Source organism: Heptranchias perlo, chromosome 39 (assembly GCF_035084215.1).
Source record: "Heptranchias perlo isolate sHepPer1 chromosome 39, sHepPer1.hap1, whole genome shotgun sequence".
Taxonomy (NCBI): domain Eukaryota; kingdom Metazoa; phylum Chordata; class Chondrichthyes; order Hexanchiformes; family Hexanchidae; genus Heptranchias; species Heptranchias perlo.
This window is the reverse complement of record NC_090363.1, coordinates 2281782-2309122: the sequence shown is the minus strand read 5'-3', so window position 1 is coordinate 2309122 and position 27341 is coordinate 2281782. Positions and strand designations below refer to the sequence as shown.

Below are 27341 nucleotides of genomic sequence, written 5' to 3'. Positions count from 1 at the left end.
TCAGGGGTTTCATTGCATACAGACCTGAATATATCGATACAGCTTTTGAACGTATAAGGGTCCTCCCGAGTCTCCTTTTAAAATAAAAAATGGAATGCAAGAGTCAGTAACCTTCAAATAGCCCCCTATCTGGTTACATGGGTATCTCTGTGAGGTTCCACTCCCAGTGGCAGCGAGGGGTGGAGATACAGCTTTAACACTACTGGGCCGATTCTGCGATCCGTGCTCCCGTCTAGCGATGCTCCCTACTGGGAGCCTCACTTCACAAAACTACTCCTCGGCTGTCTTGGGTGAAATGAGTTAGGCAGCCTCAACCCATTTCCGAGCGGGCACAAAACCACCCAGAAATCTCACTCAAAGGCAGCACTGGTCGGCTGGTGGTGGAAATGGAATAAAATGTCACCATAAAGGGGGTGCTCTGCTGAAGTGCTCTGTTGGGGGTTTGATCCCCGTTTGGTGCTGAGTACGTGTTCCTCAATGGCCCTAGGCAAGGGGACGAGGGAGGGAGGGAGAAGAAATGTTTTAAAACCACCAGGGGTTCCTGCTCACGGTGACGGCCCAGCGAACGTTCCTCTCTGGGGTGTGGGGGCAGGACCGGGCATTACTCTGACGCCCACCGTCCCCACTGTAAAATAGCCACTGGGAAAGGTATCTGGCTGCCATGCAACTAGAGCTCAGCAAAGAATTCCTGGCTTTAGGAGAGGAGAAACCTGGGCAGGACCAGGACACTTACCCTTGCAGGCAATGGCCTCCTCTCTCTTTCTGCTTCCTCCTGTGCACAGAAAGCGGTCAGTGACCACTGCTTTGACCTTGGTCACGTTGACGTATATGGAAGCCTTGAGTGCGTCCTTTTCACACAAAGCTCTTTCCTGAAAAATACGTCAAAGAATTAGAACTGCAGCCACTTATTTTTTTTTGCCGAATTTTGGGTTTGGCCTTGTTGGTAACCCTCTCGCCTCTAAATCAGAAGCCTGGACTGGAGGGGGGGGCAGCTCCAACCACACTCAAGAAGCTCGATGCAGTCTGCTTGATCGGCAGCCCACCCATCACTTTAAACACCCACTCCCTCCAACACCGGCGCACCGTGGCTGCAGTGCGTACGACCCACAGGATGCACTGCAGCAACTCGCCAAGGCTTCTTCGGCAGGACCTCCCAAACCCGCGACCTCTACCACCTAGAAGGACAAGGGCAGCAGGTGCATGGGAACAACACCACCTCCAGGTTCCCCTCCAAGTCACACACCATCCCGACTTGGGCATATGTCAGCCGTTTATTCATCATCGCTGGGTCAAAATCCTGTTATTATGTAGGAAGTGACTGACCCGCAGCGACTGTTATGTAGGTTCACTCACCGATTCACCAGTCTTTATCTGCACGGTTTTCAAGTCCTGCTTTCTGTTCTTTGTCTGAATAAACTTTGCTTCAACAGTTCCCAGAGATGGCAGAAGTTCTTTCTCTGCAACAAAGATGGGTATTTTATGAAACTTTCATTTGGCGATTTTTGTTTTGCAATGCAAGGTAGGAGATTGCTCAAGAACATCGACCTAAGCCAGCACTCACGGGTTAGACACAAAATAATTATCCCAACAACGTGCCTCAGCCCCACTTCAGAACAGCACCTCCCTGCATCAGTGAGAGTTCTTCCAATCCCACTAGACATCGTCGTGCCCTGTTGAGTGTCAGTACCAGTTTTAGTGCCAAAGTAGGGGGCGGCTTTGTGCTGTTGGCCCGTGTCCAATTGGAACTATGTGGAGACTGTCCAGACTCTCTTCCCTTAGGACCCTCAGAACCAACAGATTAGACCTTCCACGCTCTGTGAACTTGAGCTCTTCCAAAACTCTGCTGCCCATATCCCAACTCGCACCAAGTCCCGTTCTCCCATCACCCCCTGTGCTCGCTGAACTTACATTGGCTCCCAGCCCTGCAACGCCTCGATATTAAAATTCTCATCCTTGTTTTCAAATCCCTCCGTGGCCTCGCCCCTCCCTATCTGTGACCTCTTCCAGCCCTACAACCCTCCGAGCTCTCTGCGCTCCTCCAATTCTGGCCTCTTGCGCAGCCCCGATTTTAATCGCTCCACCATTGGCGGCCGTGCCTTCAGCTGCCGAGACCCTGAGATCTGCAATTCGCTCCCTAAACCTCTCCGCCTCTCTCTCTTCCTTTAAGACGCTCCTTAAAAGCTACCACTTTGACGGCCTGTCCTAATATCTCCTTAAGTGGCTCAGCATCAAATTTTGTTGGATAATCGCTCCTGTGAAGCGCCTTGGGATGTTTTACTACGTTAAAGGAGCTGTATAAATCATTACACAGAGTTAAAGCACCGTGTCTAACTCACTGCACCCATTCCTCCTAATCCTGGTTTACCAAGGCCTCGGATGGTCCAGACCAACGCCCTACCTCTGTAGATGAGGGCATTGGATGAGCCAAAGTACAAAGCGACTAAGGATTACCGTGATCAGTACAGGTTGTTCCCGCCTGAGGTTTTCGCAAAGCGACGCTGGTTTCGAACGTGCAAGGCAGGCAGATTGGTCTAAGGGGAGAAAATGGGGAAAGTGTTACTCAGTTACTCAGTTACACCTCAAGGCAGGGCCGAAGGGAAGGAGTTTACGGAAAGAAGTGCCTCGTTTACAAAACCAATCGAACCCTAATTATAAAAACATCGTTCAACCGGCCTTAATATAGAAATCTGATCACAGCCCATGTTAGTATCGGTGTACCAGGTAGAATAGGCAGTGTAACTGTGGTACGGTCCCTGTACGGAGCCCGTCATAGCTCGTCTGGCCGGGAGCACCGGCTAGACGAGACTGTCGGTGTAATTGTGTGATGATCCCTGTGTGGAGCCCGTCTAGACGGGAGCATAAGTCACAGCCCCAACTCCAACCCTCACGCCTACCCTCATCGAGACTCCAGACAGACAGAGAGAGAGAGGCCGACCCTCAGAAATGAATCCCTTCAGATCAGAGAGAGGATTCCTTCCTTCTTTTACCTGATGTATGTTGTAAAGTTCAGCTTTGTCTCTAACTTAACCAAGGCAATGTCGTAGTCGTAAAACTCCTGGATGTTGCAAATATGGGACGCTCCCTGTGCTCAGCCCATCGAGCAAGACTGTTAGTGTATTTGTGGGACGCTCCCTGTGCTCAGCCCGTCTAGACGAGACTCAATGTAATTCTAGGATGCTCCCTGTGCAGATTCTGTCATAGACGAGACTGTCAGTGTAATTGCGGAAGGCTCCCTACGCAGAACCCGTCATATCGAGACTGTCGGTCAAATTGTGCGACGCTCCCTGTGCAGACCCCATCTAGACGAGACAGTCAGTGTAATTATGGGACGCTCCCTGTGCAGACCCCATCTAGACGAGACTGTCAGTGTAATAATGGGACGCTCCCTGTACAGAGCCCGGCTAGACAAGACTGTCAGTATAATTATGAGATGCTCCCTGTACGGAGCCCGGCTGGACGAGACTGTCGGTGTAATTGTGTGATGATCCCTGTGTGGAGCCCATCGAGACGGGAGCATAAGTCACAGCCCCACCTCCAACCCTCACGCCTACCCTCATCGAGACTCCAGACAGACAGACAGAGAGAGAGAGAGGCCGACCCTCGGAAATGAATCCCTTCAGATCAGAGAGAGGATTCCTTCCTTCTTTTACCTGATGTATGTTGTAAAGTTCAGCTTTGTCTCTAACTTAACCAAGGCAATGTCGTAGTCGTAAAACTCCTGGATGTTCTTCTCGGCCTCCCTGGTTAAGTTGTACCTTTGGTGTTTTATTACACGTTCTACCTTCACGCTCGTCTTCTTACCGGAACGCCCTGCAACACACGAGCGTAAATGAAGTTCGTTCCGACCACAAGATTCGTTTGACCCGTGAGGAGGGTGATGGGACAGGATCAAAAAATCCTGCTCCGGGGGTTTCCCGCCGCGATTCCCCGGAAAACCCGCCTCGCAAATAGGGCGCAAGGCCCGAGCCGCGATTTTAAAATCGAATGGGCGGAAAGTCACGATCGCTGAAGTGGGATTTTTGCTCCAACCGGCCAGACTCGCCCCCATATTGAGCTGCTGGATGTGTCAGCCTCTGTCTATGATAGAGGAGGCGGGGTGGTGAAGCCCTCGGAAATAAAGGACTCGAGGTCTGTGCTGCCGCAATGGTCGGGCGCAAGTCCCACAAACGCCGAGGACGGTTCCGCCCACCGGCCGTTTCTTATCCTGTGCCCCTTTCTTTCGGATGAGACGTTAAACCCAGGCCCCCTCTCGGGTGAACGTAAAAGATCCCACAGGCCACTATTTCGAAGAAGAGCTGGCGAGTTCTGCACCCCCCCCCCCCAGCCCCCCGGTGTCCGGGAGCCAATGTTTATCCCTAAACCGACAACACTAAAAAAAAAACAGGTGATCTGATCATTTGTCTCTTTGCTGTTTGTGGGATCTTGCTGTGCGCAAATTGGTTGCCGCGTTTCCCGACGTTACAACAGTGACTGCACTTCAAAAGTAGTTCATTGGCTGCAGAGCGCTTTGGGACGTCCTGAGGAGCTAGAGTACGGGGAGGGCCGAGGACCAGTGATCAGTGAAAGACTGAACAGGCTGGGGCTCTTTTCTCTAGAAAAGAGAAGGCTGAGGGGTGACCTGATAGAGGTCTTTAAAATTATGAAAGAGTTCAATAAGGTAGATGTAGAGAACATGTTTCCACTTGTGGGGGAGACCAGAACTAAGGGCCATAAATATAAGATAGTCACTAATAAATCCAATAGGGAATTCAGGAGAAACTTCTTTACCCAGAGAGTGGTGAGAATGTGGAGCTCGCTCCCACAAGGAGTAGTTGAGGCGAATAACATAGATGTATTTAAGGGGAAGCTGGATAAACACATGAGGGAGAAAGGAATAGAAGGATATGCTGATAGGGTGAGATGAGGTAAGGTGAGAGGAGGCTCGTGTGGAGCATAAACACCGGCATAGACCAGTTGGGCCGAATGGCCTGTTTCTGTGCTGTAGACTCGATGTAATTCTATGTAATCTTTGACGTGTTTCTCTGTTTGTGTGTGAAATGACAATCGCCAAGATTATCCCAGGATATCCCAATAACAATGGGATGGGGAGTTAGAGATGAACGGTTGGGGATGAAACATTGAGCAGATCGCCTGATTGTCGCTGCATTGATTTCAATGGGATGAAATCCGGGCTGGTTCAGTGAGGGGTGGACGATTCTCTGGGTCACATTGCCACCCAGGCCGTGAAGGCAGAAATCCAACCCCACGGAATTCAGCCGTGAAACATCGAAAGGAAACAAGGAAAACCAATGGAGAATTTGTTCCTTACCAACGAGGATGGTCAGGGTGTTAACATTCCCCTCGCCGAGGTTCTCAAAGCAATGAGCTGCGGTCAGAACCCACTTATCTGCGACAATGGACCCAGAACATCGGAATGACTGTGGAAGAGATGGATCATTAAAACCCGACTGAAAGTCTCTTACAAATGCTTTTCCTCATCCTGTTGACGACCTTCACCTCTGGGTCCTGGGTTCAAGCCCAGCCCAGACCAATGACTGTCTCCTCTCTGTCTCTCTCTCTCTCTCCGATGGCTGTCCTCCCCCCTCCATAAACTTCAGCTCATCCAGAACACTGCCGCCCCGTATCCTGTCCCGCACCAAGTCCCACTCGCCCATTGCTCCCCGCGCTCGCTGACCTACGTTAGCTCCCGGTCTGCCAGCACTTCAAATTTAAAATTCTCATCCTTGTCTTTAAATCCTGTCATGGCCCCGCCCCTCCCGAACTCTGTAACCTCTGTAAATTTGTCTTGGGCCTGTTATACGCCCCACCCGATATTCGACTGAACTGATGGTCTGACATATTGTATCGCCCGCTTTGTGCTACTGCCAAGACGAATTTCTGCCCCGATTACTTTGTGGGTTGGATATTGGGGCCCTTATTCCCTGTGGCCCTTAATTGGGACACCTCTGGTCTCCAGAGTCCTCTGCAAAACCAGGTCTGTAATGCTCACTCAATTACACATTTTCTCTCTGTCTCTTTCTCTCTCTCTCTGACTCTTTATATATCTCTCCCTGTCTCTTTCTCTCTTCCTGTCTCTGTCTCTCTTTCTCTCGTCCTCTCTTCCTGTCTCTGTCTCCCTCTCTCTCTTTCTCTGTCTCTCTCTGTCTCTTTCTTTCTTCCTGTCTCTGTCTCTCTCTGTTTCTTTCTCTCTTCCTGTCTCTAAATCTCTCTCTTTCTGTCTGTCTTGTGTGTGTGTCTCTCTCTCTTTCCCTGTCCAACAGATTCAGGCCCACAAATGCATAGAGTAAGGGGATAAATGAGTGATAAGTAGGCCTCAGGCTGTACATCAAGAAAGTTCTGGATACATTGCATAAAGTGGTAAAACTCACAGGGTTTTCATTATTGACGACTTCTGCAAACCAGGGGTAGGAACTCTGATCAGTTGCAATTAAACTTTTATTGGCAAAACCGCAGAGGTTTCCAACCGAGGAAAGATCTGGAAAATAAAATGCATTTCATTAAATCTTCAGCGTTGTATCTCAGAGCAAGTGGGGTCGGTCGTGTCTGCCATTCCTGGATGGTGAGTTCCTGTTCTGGCCTCTGCCTCCAGGTAGAGCCCTGACTGGAGGCCAAGTCACAAAAAACTCTGCACCTTCCACCAGCTCACACAAGACTGCCATTGGCAGAGGTTTGGGAGCATCTACCACATCAGTTGCCCAGTTTGGGATTGATACAGGACTATGGGGAGAGAGTGGGGCAGTGGGATTAGTTTGGGATTGATTCAGGGCTATCGGGGGAGAGCGGGGCAGTGGGATTAGTTTGGGATTGATACAGGGCTATCGGGGGAGAGCGGGGCAGTGGGATTAGTTTGGGATTGATACAGGGCTATCGGGGGAGAGCGGGGCAGTGGGATTAGTTTGGGATTGATTCAGGGCTATCGGGGGAGAGCGGGGCAGTGGGATTAGTTTGGGATTGATTCAGGGCTATCGGGGGAGAGCGGGGCAGTGGGATTAGTTTGGGATTGATACAGGGCTATCGGGGGAGAGCGGGGCAGTGGGATTAGTTTGGGATTGATACAGGGCTATCGGGGGAGAGCGGGGCAGTGGGATTAGTTTGGGATTGATATGGGGTTATAGGGAGAGAGCGGGGCAGTGGGATTAGTCTGGGATTGATAAGGGATTATAGGGAGAGAGCGGGGCAGTTTGGGATTGCTGTAGCAAAGAGCCAGCACAGAGAGAAGGTGCTGAATGGACTCTAGTGTAAACTTCTGTGGTTCTATCACAATTTTACTCAGAGGGCTATAACCTAGAAAGGACTTGACGATTTTAGCAGATAAGATACTTAACACAGTCATGTGGCATTCCTCTGCTGTTTGAATGCAGCCATTGGCCGTTTATATTCAGTGGACAGAGCACTCCCTCACCAGTGTGTAGAGCCAACGTCTCCTAATATCAGCAGCAGTCATTTCAACAACATCAGCTACTTGCCTTTAGATAGCGCCTTGTAGGTAGAAAAATGCCTCAACGTGCTGCGCCGAGACGTAATCAAACAAAAATGGAGGCCGAGCCGAAGACGGAGACGCTGTGAGGGATGACCGACAGCTCGGTTGAAGAGGTGGGCTTTAAGGAGGGACTTAAAGGAGGAGAGGGAGATGGAGAGGTGGAGGGCTTCGGGAAGGGAATTCCAGAGCTCAGGGAGGGCCCAGGTGACTGAAGGCACAGCGTTTCTGGGATCTTGTTTATTGCTTCCCCTTGGACATACAGCTGGACTTGACAAATTGTTGCTTCCTAATTGTTAAATTCTTGCTGACGGTCTAGTCAAAATGGAGTGGCGCCAAACTTTTCTTACCCAGCATTGAGTTGAATACTTTCGTCAGATCCCCTTTCTCCAAGAAGTACGCGTGAATCTCGTTAGTCTTTTTGGACACAATTGAGTTGATCTCCGCTTTGTCAATGTCATCGCCAAGTCCAAACGCATAGACATCTACAAGAGAACAGGGCACTTCCTGAGTAGGGGGGGGGGGGGTGAAACAGGCAACAAGAAGGGACCTCCTATTACAAGTGAGAAGGATGCCTAATGCACAGAGGTCTTTGTGCACAAACCTCGCTCATTGACTGCAATGGAAAGTAAAACGGGCGGGGGGGAGTAAAACCGGGCGTCTGACTCATTTCCCGACGGCGGGTTAGGTTAAAATTGCCCCCAATTTGTTTTTGGTTGAAGCAGGAATGTTGGCCAGGACACTGGGTCAACTCCCAGTTTTCTTCAAAGAGTTTCATGGGACCTTCTGTGTCCATCTGAATCATCAGACCAGGTGAGGAACAGCACCTCCGACAGAGCAGCACTCCCTCAGTAACCGCACTGATGTGTCGGCACAGATTACGTGCTCAGGTCTCTGGAGCATGGCTTGGATCCACGACCCTCTGACTCAGAGATGTGGGTCCAAGCCACTGAGCCAAGCTAATCCTCTCAGAAGTGCCACACTGTACAGTGGGGACCTGAGCCTACTGGATGTGGTGACTTCGGGCCTACGGTTCCCAAACCACTGGGGGTTTTCCTCGCCTCATGTCTGGGTCTGTTGTAGACTCATTGATAGAGATTGATTGCTGTGATTAGTCAACAATTCCATTATCGTTGTATCATGACGACTACCAGGATGGTAGAAGGTGAACCAGATGGACCTTGGTCTATTTTTATCCAGCGATTCCGATGTTCCTATGACTGCAGCTCTCACATGTTGTGTAAATGGTTCACGGGGCGGGGCGGGGGGGGGCAAACAAACGACAGATGAGGCTGCTGGGAACGGAACCGCCCAAAATTGATGCCTCCTTTCCACAGGCAAAAAAGACAAACCTTTTGCCCTTTGACGCAACTGCGGACTTCCCGCTGACTGGTCACTGGGGGTGTGAACATTTCGGGGGCAATTTTAACCTAACCCGCTCGTCGGGAAACGCTGGTTTTACAACCCGCCCAATTTTGGTCTCCGTTGAAGTCCATGGACAGCGTTATGGGGGCGGGTGTAAGAAGTAATGAACATTGGGAGGCGAGTGAGCAAATCCTTGTGCAACAAAAGCTGCCGTCACCAACTTGGGATATCGCTCCACTAGGTTTGCATCGAATGGAAAATATTCCCAGTAGGAAGTTGTTGTCATATCTTCCCGCTCATCCCATTGGAAAACAGTGTGAAGTAATGGAAGGATTCGCGGACTGATTAACAGCCTGACCGACTGTGATGTGAATGCTCCTTCCATCTTCATCCCAGGCAATAGGGGGGCTAGTCTTATCCGTCGGGAGGATTTTATGGGCTCCCACAACCCATACGATGAGGGGGGGGGGTCCCACCCGAGGGGGGGAGGTCCCACCCACGCCCACCCATGCCCACCCACACCCACCAACGCCCACCAGACACGGGTTACCCGCTGGATGTGGACCCAGAATTGAGAGGCAGAGTTGGAGTTGTAATGAGTCTCGGTCCCACATTCCTCTGTCCGCTCTTTTACCGCTGGCGTTAACCCCGGTTACTTTAAATAGATTAACGTCTCCGTTCAAATCAGGGACGGACGGAGTTCAGGACGACGCCCCCCGCCCCCACCCTCCCCCCGCCATTCCCGGGCTCGCTGCAAGATTTGCAACTGGTCAAAGTGCCTTTTACCGAGAAAATCTTCCCGTGAATCCCCGATATTCAAGAACAGCCGAATACGATCAATCATCGGTTTTGGGTTTCCGCCCATGTTTGTTCTCCCTGCAAAATAGAGCAAAGGCCGAAACGCTGCTCGTTTTAAAAATAAATAAATAAATAAAAGAGTGGCAGACTGCTTTCTATCCTGATCTTAACCTCCGCTCCCAGCCTCTCTCGGAGAGCGGGCACTAGTAATGGAGGATGGCAGCGCCAGCGCCACTGGGTGGGGAGGGAAGGGGAGGGGTGTGGGCGTGGGCGGTGCTGGGGATCCCCGAGCACCGCCCTGGGGTCCACCTGCCTTTCTCCGCCACATTCCCAGGCCACAACAACCCTCTCCCTTTGCCAGATTGCCCAGGCTTCCCCTCCCCCCCACCTCCCCCATGCTATTCTGCTGGAACCATTTACACCTCCTCTGGACCCATCGTTACTTTCTTAATTTCCCATTTCCATCCCCCTCTTGCCTCGCACCATCATCCCTTTCGTCATTTAATCACTCCTGCCCTCCGCCCTATCACAGACCTTCTTCTCTTTGTTATTTCTCAGCCCCAGCTCTTCATTTGCTCAAAAATCTGTTAACCTCCAGTTCCGACGAAAGGTCATCGACCTGAAACGTTCACTCTGTTTCTCTCTCCGCAGACGCTGCCTGACCTGCTGAGCGTTTCCAGCATTTCCTGTTTTTATTTTACTTTCTATCCTGATCCACTTGTACATTCCCCGAGTCCAACACTTGTAGCAGCATCCGAGTTTGACAGAACGTCGGCAGAGGGCAGACGGGGCCTCGGTTTAACATCTCATCCGAGAGACGGCACCTCCGACAGTGCGGCACTCCCTCAGTACTGACCCTCCGACAGTGCGGCACTCCCTCAGTGCTGACCCTCCGACAGTGCGGCGCTCCCTCAGTGCTGACCCTCCGACAGTGCGGCGCTCCCTCAGTGCTGACCCTCCGACAGTGCGGCGCTCCCTCAGTGCTGACCCTCCGACAGTGCGGCGCTCCCTCAGTACTGACCCTCCGACAGTGCGGCGCTCCCTCAGTACTGACCCTCCGACAGTGCGGCGCTCCCTCAGTACTGACCCTCCGACAGTGCGGCGCTCCCTCAGTACTGACCCTCCGACAGTGCGGCGCTCCCTCAGTACTGCCCCTCCAAAAGTGCAGCGCTCCCTCAGTACTGACCCTCCGACAGTGCGGCGCTCCCTCAGTACTGACCCTCCGACAGTGCAGCGCTCCCTCAGTACTGACCCTCCGACAGTGCAGCGCTCCCTCAGTACTGACCCTCCGACAGTGCAGCGCTCCCTCAGTACTGACCCTCCGACAATGCAGCGCTCCCTCAGTACTGACCCTCCGACAGTGCAGCGCTCCCTCAGTACTGACCCTCCGACAGTGCGGCGCTCCCTCAGTACTGACCCTCCGACAGTGCAGCGCTCCCTCAGTACTGCACCGGGAGTGTCAGCCTAGATTATGGGCTGAAGTATCTGGAGTGAGGCTTGAGCCCACAACCTTCTGTCTCAGAGGCGAGACTGTTACCCTCTGAGCCACAGCCAGCACCTTGAAGGGAAGGGCCAAGAAAGTGAGGTGTTGGGAAAGAAGGAGTTGGAGGAAGGGCTAGGAGACGGTGCGATGATGTCTTGATCCAATAAGTGAGGATGTGGAGAGGAGGAGGAAGATTGCGTGGGACGGTCTATTGGAGATTAGGAGGGACAAGAGAGGAACATTCAGAGGTGCAAGTCGTTTGAAACAGAGAGGAATAAGAGTCAAGAAAGGTAGCGTTGGAGAGAGTGGTTGGAGGCTCCAGGATGGAAGGTCGGCTTTCGAAAGGCAAAGCTTCTTGTATCAAGAGTAGAGGGAAGGTTCTAGAAGTTCTCCCAGCTTGAGGGGCAGGATTCAAGTCTTTTAATGGAGAGTGTTTCATGGACAGTTAGGAGTTGTTGAGGCAGAAAAGAGAGGAGGTGTTGGGGGAGGCAGTTTCAGCAAATGGAGGAGATGTGGGAGGTCACCTGAGATCGCAGGAGGTCGGAGGGAGAAGGTCAATGTCACTTACCGTCGGTAAAGATCATGATTACATGTCGCACCTCATTCCAGTCCGACTGTTTGTCCTTCATTGATGCCTTCTGGAAACTCATCATCTCGTAAATAGTTTTCAAAGCTCCGGTCATGTTAGTTCCTGTATTGCCGTCATTTTTGTAATCTAAGGAATATATTGAAAGGGTCAGTCAGACAATGGGTCCACCCTACAGTCCCATTAAAAGCCTAGAAATGAAATGACAGATTCAACAAAGACTCATTATTTTAAACTTAAATTGGGAAATGAATTTCAATATAGATAAGTGTGAGGTGGTACATTTTGGTAGGAATAATAAGGGGACCACATACTCCTTGGATAATAAGAGTCTAAATGGGATAGAGGAGCAGAGGGATCTGGGGGTACAGATACACAAAGTTGCAGGTTAACAAGGCCATTTTTAAAAAAAGCAAACCAAGCACTGGGATTAATTTCTAGAGGGATAGAATTGAAAAGCAGAGAAGTTATGTTAAACTTGTATAAACCCTTGGTTAGACCACACTTGGAGCTCTGTGAACAGTTCTGGGCTCCATATTATAGAAAGGATATGGAGGCACTGGAGAATGTGCAAAAAAGATTTACAAGGATGATACCAGAATTGGGGATTGGGCGGGAAAGTGGAGTTGAGGTCGAAGATCAGCCATGATCTGATTGAATGACGGAGCAGGCTCGAGGGGCCGAATGGCCTACTCCTGCTCCTATTTCTTACATTATGTTCAGAACTGTGAGGTTATAATTATCAGGAAAGATTTTTCCCTAGAAAAGAGAAGGCTGAGGGGTGACCTGATAGAGGTCTTTAAAATTATGAAAGGGTTTGATAGGGTAAACGTAGAGAAGATGTTTCCACTTGTGGGGGAGACCAGAACTAGGGGTCATAAATATAAGATAGTCACTAATAAATCTAATAGGGAATTCAGGAGAAACTTCTTTACCCAGAGAGTGGTGAGAATGTGGAACTCGCTCCCACAAGGAGTAGTTGAGGCGAATAGTGTAGATACATTTAAGTGGAAGCTGGATAAACACATAAGGGAGAAAGGAATAGAAGGATATGCTGATAGGGTGAGATGATGGGGGGGTGGGAGGAGGCTCGTGTGGAGCATGAAGGCCAGCATGGACCAGTTGGGCCGAATGGCCTGTTTCTGTGCTGTAGACTCGATGATGTAAAAGGCTCGAGGCGATGAGTGGTCTCCTCCTGTAGGACAAGACTGCCTGCTGAAGAATGGCTTCCTTGGGAAATGTCTAGAGAGATGGCTGGACCAATGCGAATGTACTGAACAACTGCCAGTGACCTCAGGAGAGGAGAGAAGTCTTGGCAGAGGGCTGGGGGGGGCGGGGGAGGGGGGAGGGGGAGGGGGGGTTGCAGAGGACTGGGGGGGGGGACAAAAAATTGAAATAAAAAAAAACACACACAGCAAATGTCTTTCGCCTGAATATTTAACATCCTGTGATAAATGACGGAAAATATTCTCTTACCTGAATATTTCAGTTCAGACAGTATGTCGGCAACATTATCCGCAAAGCCCGACCATTCGTCAGCTATATTGATGATTGTTCTTGACCGAGAGCCAAACGTGATCACTCCGTACTTAACTCCAACTTCAAAGCGGCTGATCTGAGGCGGAAGAAAAGACACAAGCAGAAGAAACGGATTGCCCAATGTCCAACCGGCTGCAAAACGTCAACCCTTCGAGAACCCTCCGAGATATTATTAAACTAGAAAGAGTGCAGAAAAGATTTACTAGGATGCTACCGGGACTTGATGGTTTGACTTATAGGGAGAGGTTAGATAGACTGGGACTTTTTTCCCTGGAGAGTAGGAGGTTAAGGGGTGATCTTATAGAAGTCTATAATATAATGAGGGGCATAGATGAGGTCGATAGTCAAAATCTTTTCCCAAAGGTAGGGGAGTCTATAACGAGGGGGCATAGATTTAAGGTGAGAGGGGAGAGATACATAAGGGTCCAGAGGGGCAATTTTTTCACTCAAAGGGTGGTGAGTGTCTGGAACGAGCTGCCAGAGGCAGTAGTAGAGGCGGGTACAATTTTGTCTTTTAAAAAGCATTTGGACAGTTACATGGGTAAGATGGGTATAGAGGGATATGGGCCAAGTGCAGGCAATTGGGACTAGCTTAGTGGTATAAACTGGGCGACATGGACATGTTGGGCCGAAGGGCCTGTTTCCATGTTGTAAACTTCTATGATTCTATGATTCTATGATTCTATGACCACAACACTGTGCCAAGAGCACGAGAAACCCCGAAGTGAGAAAATGGCCATTCAGCCCCTCAACCCTGCCCCCCGCGCCCGCCCCTCCCACCCGCTACCTTCCTCAGTCCATGGACCTCTCCCCTCCCAGATCTCGCTACTCTCTCCCCGAATCCCCAGGTGTATCAGCCTCGGGATGTTCCAGAGCATCTCACAGTGTAGCGACAGCTGTTCTGTCGTCAAATACGGCAGCCCAACTGGGTACAAGCCCCACTCCAGAGACTGGAGCCCATAATCTAGGCTGACGCTCCCAGTGCCAGTACTGAGGGAGTGCTGCACTGTCGGAGATGCCGTCTGTTGGGTGAGACATTAAACCGAGGCTCCATCTGCCCTCTTGGGTGGACACAAAAGATCCCATGGAACTATTTGAAGAAGAGCAGAGGAGTTCTCCCCGGTGTCCTGGGGCCAATATTTATCCCTGAACCAACATCACTAAAACAGATTATCTGGTCATTATCACATTGCTGTTTGTGGGATCTTGCTGTGCGCAAATTGGCTGCCGCGTTTCCTACATTACAACAGTGACTACACTTCAAAAAGTACTTCACTGGCTGTGAAATGCTTTGGGGTGTCCTGAGGCTAAATAAAATGTAATCCTCCGTTTGTTTGTGTTCTAAATCTATTAGCTGGTTGGTCTGTTATACCAGGTACTGGTCTAGCTTGTTCTTTAGCATCGACCTCAATAATTTACTCTGTATTTGGTGTTAGGCCAATGGGCGCAGTATAAATGCAGATTGTTATTTGGCCGTTGGTCACTTGAACGTCCAATGAGAATCCTCTCAGGACCAGCTTCCTTGCCTTGCTTTTCAATCAAAGGGATTTTGATGCTTGTAGTGATTTGTGACTCGTTCTATAACCACGTTCCAATTTATCATGAGACCGTGGCTTGTGGGGGGATTTGTGGTAAATCAGGAAGAAGGACTAAGAAGGGGGAGGGAGAGGGGGTTTCTTTTGGTCAGTCAGGTGCCCGATAGGCGTGGAAACCCACCGCCATGCTTAAGACTCTGAATCGATGTAAGTAGTTTCATTTTGCCTGATATGGACGTACATACAGTCCCTTCCCCCTCCCTATAAGGACACACCCCACTCACCTAAACCTGGGGGGGACTTGGGTAAAATTTGGCAACAGCCAAGTCTTGGAACCGCTTGCCTTGACGTTCGACCTGTTTACATAAGACTCTATGGGGGTGCACCAGCAGATGGTGCTGGTGCACCCCCAGTTAGGACCCCCAGCTGGGGCATCAGTTTCCAGTGTTATCTGGACATTGAGTGAGGAGAATCCCAGCCTTTGGTACTTGGTCCCATCAACGAGTCAGTCTTGGTGGTCAGCCATAAACAGTACAGCTGGTTCGGGTGTCGATTGGCTTGGTACCCATTGCCAAGGCACCATCTTGGAGTTATCTCAACCCCAAAGGGGCTACATTTACTGCTCCCCCTGCCCCCAGGGAGGAGCGTCACCAGGTGTTCACTGGACAACTGACAGGACTGGGTTTGAGTCCTCACTGTGTCAGCTCTGGCTCAGTGGGTGTCTTTCTCACCTCTGAGTCAGAAGATGTTGTGCTCAAAATCCAGGCCGACACTCCCAGTGCAGTACTGGGGGAGTGCTGCACTGTCAGAGGTGCCGTCTTTCAGATGAGAAGTTAGACCGAGGCACCCCCTGCCCTCTCAGGTGGACGTAAAAGATCCCACGGCTCTGTTCAAAGACGAGCAGGGGAGTTCTCCCCGGTGTCCTGGGGCCAATATCCCTCAACCAATGTCACTTAAAAAACAGATGGTCTGGTCATTATCACATTGCTGTCTGTGGGATCTTGCTGTGCGTAAATTGACTGCCGCGTTTCCTACATTACAACAGTGACTACACTTCGGAAAAAGATTTAATTGGCTGTAAAGCGCTTTGGGCCGTCCTGAGGTTGTGAAAGGTGATATATAAATGCAAGTCTCCCTTCCTTAATAGGCAGGGACTCCTGGAGTTGCCCCTGAGTGGTTTAAGTGAGTTGGGTGCATTGCTATTACAGGCAGAGATGGGTTTGGCCCCGATAGTGTGCAGAGACGGTCGGTTACCATGTTAATAAACTCGGTCACAGCACTTTGGGCTCTCTGAAAATCCACTTTCTCAATGCTTCCAGAAACATCCAGAAGAATGTAAATGTGAAGCTTCTGGCCTTGGCTCAGTACGATTTTCCGGCCAAGTTCAGCTGCGAAAGATAAGAAGTGTAATGAGACCTTTATCACCGGGCTCAGGCCCCGCACAATATTCGCTCCACTCAATATATAATATACGAGCTCAACCCCCTCGACGGGCCATTTATACCACAGGCGGTCATTAAAGGCAACCTCGTGGTGTAAAGGGAGCATTGGTCTCCCTATATCCATTCCACTCCTCTTCTATATCCTATATCCCATATCCTATCCTATCTCCTCTCCTATATCCTATATCCTACCCTATATCCTCTCCTATATCCCATATCCTACCCTATATCCTCTCCTATATCCCATATCCTATCCTATCTCCTCTCCTATATCCCATATCCTACCCTATCTCCTCTCCTATATCCCATATCCTACCCTATATCCTCTCCTATATCCCATATCCTACCCTATATCCTCTCCTATATCCCATATCCTACCCTATATCCTCTCCTATATCCCATATCCTACCCTATATCCTCCCCCAAATCCTAAATCCTACCCTATATCCTCTCCTATATCCTATATCCTACCCTATATCCTCTCCTATATCCCATATCCTACCCTATATCCTCCCCCAAATCCTAAATCCTACCCTATATCCTCTCCTATATCCCATATCCTACCCTATATCCTCCCCCAAATCCTAAATCCTACCCTATATCCTCTCCTATATCCCATATCCTACCCTATATCCTCCCCCAAATCCTAAATCCTACCCTATATCCTCTCCTATATCCCATATCCTACCCTATATCCTCTCCTATATCCTATATCCTACCCTATATCCTCTCCTATATCCCATATCCTACCCTATATCCTCTCCTATATCCCATATCCTACCCTATATCCTCTCCTATATCCCATATCCTACCCTATATCCTCTCCTATATCCCATATCCTACCCTATATCCTCTCCTATATCCTATATCCTACATCCTACCCTATATCCCTCATCCTCTCCTCTCCTATACTTTATTCTATATTCGATGCTATTCTATCCTTTATTCTATCCTTTTATATTCATTTGTCTACCGATGGATAATGTGGGTATGAATCCAGTTGCAGATCTTTTCCTGCATCTTCTGTCTCTAACGCTCTCCCTATTATTGCGCTGTCCACACATTTTGACCAGTTCCACCTCCGTGACATCGCCCGTCTCCGCCCCCCGCCTCAACTCATCCGCTGCTGAAACCCTCATCCGTGCCTTTGTTACCTCCGGACTCGACTATTCCCCTGGCCGGTCCTGGAATTTCATGGCCTTTAAGACAGTTCGACAGAGGAATTCCATCCGTTGGCCAGTAAATCTCTCACACGGCAAGAATTAAACGTTAATTAACATGGAACAGCTGCGGTGAAACGTCGACAGAGAAATTAAGAGTCCCTCACCGTCATTTTTCTTTTCACCCACTGACTTGCTCAAGGAATGTGAAAATGAAGCAGAGAAAAGAGCTGCCACGTCTTCTGGCAAATCAAAGGAATGCTTGTCTGAAATGAGAGACGTCAAATTAAAATCGGGTCACAAGGAACATGGGAACAGGAGGTGGCCATTCAGCCCCTCAAACCTGCTCCGCCATTCAAAGTGATCACGGCTGATCTGTACCTCAACTCCATTCACCCTCGATACCCTCACCCAATAAAAATCTATCCGTCTCAGCCTGGAAAGCTCCAACTGATTCCCCAGCATCCACGGCCTTTTCGGGGGAGAGAGTTCCAGATTTCCACTCTCCTTTGTGCGAAGAAGTGCTTCCTGACATCACCCCTGAACGGCCCGGCTCTAATTTTAAGGTTATTCCCCCTTGTTCTGGACTCTCCCACCAGAGGAATTTTGTGTCCACCCTATCAAATCCTTTTAACATTCCAAACACCTCAATCAGATCACCCCTCAATCTCCGAAACTCAAGGGAATACAAGCCTGGTCTGTGCAACCTGTCCTCATAATTTAACCCTCTGATCACTGAGGCACGGGGAGATAATAGACACGGTCATTATTGGTGGCAGTAGCAGTGCTGTCATCCCAAAATTATTCCTCTTTTACTTTTGTCTCTGACATTCATTCCAAGCGGAGAAATCCCTGGCATTGATTGATATTAGCTGCTAAGCCCCGTGTAATCAAAATATTCCTTTGCTTGCTAATTTAACACAGACATTAATTCTGTTCTGTTTTAAAAGGGTTAACACTTCCCCTAAAAATAGAGGAAGATCCCGGGTCTGAGATTAAGCCTTGCTCCACCAATATCACCCGCAGTCCTTTCCACCTTGTAGTTGTCACACGAGGTTCAGTCTTGGTTTAAGTCTCCTCTTCTACTTTCAAACGCTTTTGGTTTGAGGCACTGGGTGGGCTCCGGGGACCAATAGCCAGTCTGGGCAACACTCCTCCTCCCCATCGTACTCCACCCAGGAGAGCTAAATGGGCAGTGGGACCACGGACACACTACGGGGGTAATTTTAGCCTGACTCTCCGGGCGGGAGTGCTACAGGATTGGGTGGAAGGCTGGTTTTACACGCCGTCCGATATCGCTCTCCACGGAGAGTAAAAATGGGGCGGGGTGTAAAACCAGCGAGGCTCTTGATCCTGTCAGTTTCCCGACGGTTGGGTTAGGTTAAAATTGAGCCTGATATGCACTCTCCCTCCGCCCACCCCCCCCCCTGCCCAGCAATCAGAAAGTTTAGCCGTTGATCGCAGAAATTGTTTAAATTTTACTCCAAGAAATTTGGTGCTATTTTATCAACTTCATGCGATCATTTTAATCGAATGACCATCATTTTGGTCACGATTTTGAATATTTCTCGTTCACTCACGCTGGCAAATCGGTTCCGATCCAGTCCATTCCCCTGTCTCCAGGCAGATTCGCTCCGAAGAACCAATCAGAACAAGATCGCCAGAGCACAGATATCTGACCTTGTCATCCACGGCATGGTTATTCCCAGTTTTCACACTGCCTGCCGGAGTACCAGGATTTGGACAGGTGTCCACTGGAAGAGGAAAGGCGGGGTTTTTCATCAAGTATACACCTCAAATATACAGCACACCGCTCAAATATACAGCACACCGCTCAAATATACAGCACACCGCTCAAATATACAGGACATGCCTCAAATAGACAGCACACCGCTCAAATATACAACACACACCTCAAATATACAGGACACACCTCAAATATACAGCACACACCTCAAATATACAGCACACCGCTCAAATATACAGCACACACCTCAAATATACAGGACACCGCTCAAATATACAGCACACACCTCAAATATACAGAACACCGCTCAAATATACAGCACACACCTCAAATATACAGGACACCGCTCAAATATACAGCACACACCTCAAATATACAACACACACCTCAAATATACAGGACACCGCTCAAATATACAGCACACACCTCAAATATACAGCACACCGCTCAAATATACAGCACACACCTCAAATATACAGGACACCGCTCAAATATACAGCACACACCTCAAATATACAACACACACCTCAAATATACAGGACACCGCTCAAATATACAGGACACCACTCAAATATACAGCACACACCTCAAATATACAACACACACCTCAAATATACAGGACACACCTCAAATATACAGCACACCGCTCAAATATACAGCACATCGCTCAAATATACAACACACACCTCAAATATACAGGACACACCTCAAATATACAGCACACCGCTCAAATATACAGGACGCACCTCAAATATACAGGACACACCTCAAATATACAGGACACACCTCAAATATACAGCACACCGCTCAAATATACAGCACACCGCTCAAATATACAACACACACCTCAAATATACAGGACACACCTCAAATATACAGCACACCGCTCAAATATACAACACACACCTCAAATATACAGGACACACCTCAAATATACAGCACACCGCTCAAATATACAGCACACCGCTCAAATATACAACACACACCTCAAATATACAGGACACACCTCAAATATACAGCACACCGCTCAAATATACAGGACACCGCTCAAATATACAGGACACACCTCAAATATACAGGACACCGCTCAAATATACAGGACACACCTCAAATATACAGCACACCGCTCAAATATACAGCACACCGCTCAAATATACAACACACACCTCAAATATACAGGACACACCTCAAATATACAGCACACCGCTCAAATATACAGGACACCGCTCAAATATACAGGACACACCTCAAATATACAGGACACCGCTCAAATATACAGGACACACCTCAAATATACAGCACACCGCTCAAATATACAGCACACCGCTCAAATATACAGGACACACCTCAAATATACAGCACACACCTCAAATATACAGGACACCGCTCAAATATACAGCACACACCTCAAATATACAACACACACCTCAAATATACAGGACACACCTCAAATATACAGCACACACCTCAAATATACAGCATACCGCTCAAATATACTGCATTCCGCTCAAATATACAGCACACCGCTCACTGTGATTTTAAAATAAATTTGTTGGACTATAACCTGGTGTTGTAAGATTCCTTACAAATATACAGTACACATCTCAAATATACAGTACATGTCTCAAATATACAGCACACACCTCAAATATACAGCACACGCCTCAAATATACAGCACACAGCTCAAATATACAGTACACGTCTCAAATATACAGTACACGTCTCAAATATACAGTACATGTCTCAAATATACAGCACACACCTCAAATATACAGCGCACGCCTCAAATATACAGCACACAGCTCAAATATACAGTACAAGTCTCAAATATACAGTACACGTCTCAAATATACAGTACATGTCTCAAATATACAGCACACACCTCAAATATACAGCACACGCCTCAAATATACAGCACACAGCTCAAATATACAGTACATGTCTCAAATATACAGTACACGTCTCAAATATACAGTACATGTCTCAAATATACAGCACACACCTCAAATATACAGCACACACCTCAAATATGCAGCACACAGCTCAAATATACAGTACACGTCTCAAATATGCAGCACAGAGCTCAAATATACAGTACACGTCTCAAATATACAGCACACAGCTCAAATATACAGCACACGTCTCAAATATACAGCACACGTCTCAAATATACAGCACACACCTCAAATATACAGCACACAGCTCAAATATACAGCACACTCCTCAAATATACAGCACACGCCTCAAATATACAGCACACACCTCAAATATACAACACACGCCTCAGATACACAGCACACGCCTCAAATATACGGCACACGCCTCAAATATACAACACACGCCTCAGATACACAGCACACACCTCAAATATACAGCACACCGCTCAAATATACAGCACACACCTCAAATATACAGCACACACCCCAAATATACAGCACACAGCTCAAATATACAGCACATGGCTCAGATATACAGCACATGGCTCAGATATACAGCACATGGCTCAAATATACAGCACATGGCTCAAATGCATAATGTACAGATCTCAGTATACAGCACCCACTAAGAACTCTGTATACAGCACTGATTGGAACTGAATGAGCCGGATTTTGCTGTCGTGGGGCATCGAACAGTATCTGCTGATCACCAGACTCGCCCTTGCATGTTTAGGTTTTTTAATATTTTGCGAGGCCAGTTTCTGAAAGTGTGAGCTGATAATGTCACAGCAAGCGAAACCGGGCATCTGGGATCAGAGTGAACAGGGACAAGCAACTGGGTATCTCCTTAACCAATCAGATTGAAGGATTGAGAAATTAACAGCACAAGAACTGAGAAGGAAGCGTAAATCAGAGCGGGTGAATTTAATGTCAAATCAGGTACAAATAGAGAGGGAAAGAAAGATTGGATTAAGAGAGAGAAAGAAGAGACAGAAAGGAAAAAATTTTTTCAAAACTTTACATTTTACATTTTTAAAAACTCCAACAACAATTAATACTTGAATCAATGAGCTTCCACCTTGTAATAGTTAATTTTCAGTGCCTGGGAGGTTGATTGGCAGTAATTAACACTTACCACGTTGTCAAAAGGGTAACCTAGACTTGATTTAACTTTCTGTGGCGAGTTTAGTTTGTAAATACAGGGACTTGGTGCTGTTCAATGCATTTCATTGGTGCGTCAGTCAGCGAGATGCTGTCTTTGCGAAGCTAACAGCGGCTCATCTCGGACAGCAACTTCTGGATGTCCGCGTTTAACCGCGCACCTGCCCCTCGCCTGAAGCTGCCGTGCGATTTGCGCCGTTAACCTCGCTGTTATTTTCACAGCAAATCCTGGCCCAGCGTACAGAAAGCGTTCTATCTGAGTTACACAGCGGTGCTCAGCGGTCCCTTACTCTTTAGAACTAACATCACCTACATCCATCCTCACAAACGCTTGTGGTCCCATTCCACCTGCCGTTGATCATGCAGGTTCTGCTGGCAGAACCCAGAAGTTTACAGCCATCGTCGCACTCGAAAGTGACAGAATCCCCAGGGACGTAGAACGCACTATTTGGGAAGAGTGTTCCTTGCTCGATTGAAGGCACTGGGCACGTGAATTCTGAGAATAAAGCAGGAAGGAGCCTGTTAAAATGATTTATAGGATCCACAGCACAAGAAACGGGCCAACAGGTCCACGCCGGTCTTTATACTCCACACGAGCTGCCTCCCTCCCTAATAACCTCTTCCCACCCTGCCCCCCGTGTCCCTCTATTCCCTTCTCCCTCACGGGAATCGCTGGACGAGAAAAGACCAGGGTGCGTCTAGTTCACCTTCGACCATGCTGGTAGTCGCAGGATACAACGATAATGGAATTACTGACTAATCACAGCAATCAATCTCTATCAATGAGCCCAGACACGAGGCGGGGAAAACCCCCAGTGGGGGAGAGCTTTGGGAACTAGAGGTCCAAAGTCACCTGTTCCTCCCGAGCCTGTTTCACTCACCACTCGTCACGTCTTAAATTACTCATATACTATATCCCAAAATGTTATTTTCTGAAAGAAATTGATCTAATTTCCATTTGAATGAATCAATATTAACTGATTTATGTCTGCATCAAGGCTCCCCTTAAATACATCAATGCTTCACCCACTACATTCTCACCATTCTCTGTGCAAAGAAATTCCTCCTAAATTCTTTCTTAGATCTGTTAGTGACTCCCTCGTATTTATGCCCCCTTGGTCTAGTCTCACCCGCAAGTAGAAATACTTTCTCCACATTCACCCTATCGAACCCCTCGGGAGGTGCTGTCGAAGAAGCCTTGGCGAGTTGCTGCAGTGCATCCTGTGGATGGTCCACACTGCAGCCACTGTGCGCCGGTGGTGAAGGGAGTGAATGTTTAGGGTGGTGGATGGAGTGTCGATCAATTGGGCTGCTTTGTCCTGGATGGTGTCGAGCTTCGAGTGTTGTTGGAGCTGCACTCATCCAGGCAAGTGGAGAGTATTCCATCACACTCCTGACTTGTGCCTTGTAGATGGTGGAAAGGCTTTGGGGAGTCAGGAGGTGAGTCACTCGCCGCAGAATACCCAGCCTCTGACCTGCTCTTGTAGCCACAGTATTTCTATGGCTGGTCCAGTTAAGTTTCTGGTCAATGGTGACCCCCAGGATGTTGATGGTGGGGGATTCGGCGATGGTAATGCCATTGAATGTCAAGGGGAGATGGTTAGACTCTCTCTTGTTGGAGATGGTCATTGCCTGGCACTTGTCTGGTGCGAATGTTACTTGGCGACTGTGCTTGCCTACGTAATACCGCTTTCACAGAAAATGCTGAAAATCTTTTGCTCTGTATTTTAGCAGAGTTCTCTACCCATTTAACAGTGTGAAGTAAATATTCTTCCATTTACATAAAGGAAATCAGGAGGTGGGAGAGACAGAGGAAGAAAAGATGGAAACTTTCACCTCTGCAGACTGCTTGTCGAACGGTCCGTCTTTGGGGATCTCTCATTGAGCTCCATTGGCCATAACGTCTACATGTCCGGCTCGATATCGGATACGGATAAAAGCCCAGAGGACAAATGTACCGCAGAACGCTCCCCACCACCACACCTTTGGACAGCTTGACGGTGCCGCCAGTGATCGTCACATTGGGATCACACCTCATGCCATCATTTTCATTCTCACCTGAAACCAGGGGGGTTAGAAATCGGACAGTAATTGACACAAGTTCAGGAATTGGCCCATCTTTAAGTCTGAAAATGGGTAGAACTGGATTTTGCAAAAAAATGTATTCCTCGAGCAGACCCGGGGCCAACCTTCTACCCAGGAACATGGGAGTGGGAGCAGGCCAGACACACGCACACGCAAGTGCTATGCACACATATGTGCAGACACAGACATGTGCTCACACACACACACACACACACACAAACCTCTCTCATAGACACACAGGTGGCATGAATCGCGGGAGTGGAGGGGAGAATGTACACTGAGGGATATGGAGGGGTAGGTGGAGCGAGGTGGAGGGTGTACACTGAGGGATATGGAGGGGTAGGTGGAGCGAGGTGGAGGGTGTACACTGAGGGATATGGAGGGGTAGGTGGAGCGAGGTGGAGGGTGTATACTGAGGGATATGGAGGGGTAGGTGGAGCGAGGTGGAGAGTGTATACTGAGGGATATGGAGGGGTAGGTGGAGCGAGGTGGAGAGTGTACACTGAGGGATATGGAGGGGTAGGTGGAGCGAGGTGGAGGGTGTACACTGAGGGATATGGAGGGGTAGGTGGAGCGAGGTGGAGGGTGTACACTGAGGGATATGGAGGGATGGGTGGAGCGAGGTGGAGAGTGTATACTGAGGGATATGGAGGGGTAGGTGGAGCGAGGTGGAGAGTGTATACTGAGGGATATGGAGGGGTAGGTGGAGCGAGGTGGAGAGTGTACACTGAGGGATATGGAGGGGTAGGTGGAGCGAGGTGGAGAGTGTACACTGAGGGATATGGAGGGGTAGGTGGAGCGAGGTGGAGAGTGTACACTGAGGGATATGGAGGGGTAGGTGGAGCGAGGTGGAGGGTGTACACTGAGGGATATGGAGGGGTAGGTGGAGCGAGGTGGAGGGTGTATACTGAGGGATATGGAGGGATGGGTGGAGCGAGGTGGAGGGTGTATACTGAGGGATATGGAGGGGTAGGTGGAGCGAGGTGGAGAGTGTACACTGAGGGATATGGAGGGATGGGTGGAGCGAGGTGGAGGGTGTATACTGAGGGATATGGAGGGATGGGTGGAGCGAGGTGGAGGGTGTATACTGAGGGATATGGAGGGGTAGGTGGAGCGAGGTGGAGAGTGTACACTGAGGGATATGGAGGGATGGGTGGAGCGAGGTGGAGGGTGTATACTGAGGGATATGGAGGGGTAGGTGGAGCGAGGTGGAGGGTGTACACTGAGGGATATGGAGGGGTGGGTGGAGCGAGGTGGAGGGTGTATACTGAGGGATATGGAGGGGTAGGTGGAGCGAGGTGGAGGGTGTACACTGAGGGATATGGAGGGGTAGGTGGAGCGAGGTGGAGGGTGTACACTGAGAGATATGGAGGGATGGGTGGAGCGAGGTGGAGGGTGTACACTGAGGGATATGGAGGGATGGGTGGAGCGAGGTGGAGAGTGTACACTGAGGGATATGGAGGGGTGGGTGGAGCGAGGTGGAGGGTGTATACTGAGAGCCTTTATCAAGGCCTCCTGTGTTGTCGGCTGACGTCCCTCTCCAGTTGAGATACTAAACCAATTCAGAGGGATGTTAGGGATTTGACTGCCACTAATTCAAAGAACAGCACAAGAGGCACTGGAGAAGGTGCACAAAAGATTCACAAGAATGATATCAGAACTGAGAGGTTATAACTATCATTAAACACTGAACAGACTGGGGCTTTTTTCTCTAGAAAAGAGAAGGCTGAGGGGCGACCTGATAGAGGTCTTTAAGATTATGAAAGGGTTCGATAGGGTAGAAATAGAGAAGATGTTTCCACTTGTGGGGGAGACCAGAACTGGGGGCCATAAATATAAGATAGTCACTAATAAATCCAGTAGGGAATTCAGGAGAAACTTCTTTATCCAGAGAGTGGTGAGAATGTGGAACTCGCTCCCACAAGGAGTAGTTGAGGTGAATAGTGTAGATACATTTAAGGGGAAGCTGGATAAACACATGAGGGAGAAAGGAATAGAAGGATATGCTGATAGGGTGAGATGAAGAGGGGAGGGAGGAGGCTCGTGTGGAGCATAAACACCGGGATAGACCAGTGGGGCCGAATGGCCTGTTCCTGTGCTGTACATTCTCTGTGATTCTAAGCAATGGTGTAGAGTTTTCATCAGATGGTTTAACTAGCAATACCTCCCTCAACTAACACCAGCCAAAAAAAAAATTAACCGATCGTGGCTACCCGTGGGATCTTGCTGTGCACACGGTGGCTGCTGCACTCCGCGCTCGTTAACGGTGCTCGCCGCACTTTGAGCCAATCCGCTGCTTCCCTTACTCTTAGTTGGACTGAAAAAATAGCTTACCTTTCGAAGCACTCACAAGAAAAAGAAGAAGGCACAGATCTGAGGTCCTGACTGTTGTCATTCTAGTCCCTCCGCCCTGTATTTTCCCGCTTGGGTTTGCACGGGCATGGGACTTTGCCGTTCGGGCTGAGCAATGAATAACTTTCCAGTAACGTCGGGGTAAATACAGAGAGCGAAATGGGAGCCTGGGCCCGAGCTAATCAATGCAGTTTTATTAATCAATAACATTTCCTTTAACAGCGAGTGCAATCTCACACGTATCTGGCACTGCTAATCGGTGGTGTTGTTTGACCAGTTAGCTTTGTATTAACCTCCCTGTAAATAGACCGAGTTATAAACAAACACAGGTTGGCGTGGGGGGGCTCCGTGCTGGCCTGTCTTGCACGGCTGCGGAGCTGACGGTGTAACTCCGGTCTGCGGGCTCCGCCTTTGCTCGAACAGACGGGAGGCGCGCCAGTGCGTTGACAACGTCCATCAGCACCAAATTCCTTTGTCCGGTTATGTCGGCTGAAGAGGCTCCGGTGAGACGGGCACGATCCAGGCCCGCAAGAGCTGGAAGCCCTGGGTGCTTGGCCCCCCGTGCTCATTTGGCACTGATTTTGCACCAATCCTGGGTTTTCCGTTGGGGATCCAGCTGGGGTGGAGGGTCCAGGGTGCCGGCCTCATCGTGGCATTCATTGCTGGGGTGGTG

At 49.1% G+C, this 27341-nt stretch overlaps 1 protein-coding gene across 1 annotated transcript in view; it reads right to left on the bottom strand.

Moving 5' to 3' along the window:
• The window catches only part of LOC137305076 (complement factor B-like), a 28833-nt gene extending 2025 nt beyond the window's left edge, over nt 1–26808 (bottom strand). Inside the window, exons 1-17 of the mRNA XM_067973853.1 lie at nt 26651–26808; nt 24068–24289; nt 22545–22727; nt 18966–19139; nt 17553–17651; nt 16038–16171; nt 13186–13324; nt 11692–11838; nt 9629–9718; nt 7828–7962; nt 6369–6475; nt 5309–5417; nt 3651–3810; nt 2452–2531; nt 1354–1457; nt 734–869; nt 25–74 (exon numbers count right to left, since the gene is read on the bottom strand). Coding sequence (XP_067829954.1) covers nt 25–74; nt 734–869; nt 1354–1457; nt 2452–2531; nt 3651–3810; nt 5309–5417; nt 6369–6475; nt 7828–7962; nt 9629–9718; nt 11692–11838; nt 13186–13324; nt 16038–16171; nt 17553–17651; nt 18966–19139; nt 22545–22727; nt 24068–24289; nt 26651–26711 — 2130 coding nt within the window. The 5' untranslated portion in view covers nt 26712–26808. The remainder of the gene's footprint in view (nt 1–24; nt 75–733; nt 870–1353; nt 1458–2451; nt 2532–3650; nt 3811–5308; nt 5418–6368; nt 6476–7827; nt 7963–9628; nt 9719–11691; nt 11839–13185; nt 13325–16037; nt 16172–17552; nt 17652–18965; nt 19140–22544; nt 22728–24067; nt 24290–26650) is intronic.
• Between the last annotated feature and the right edge of the window lie 533 nt (nt 26809–27341).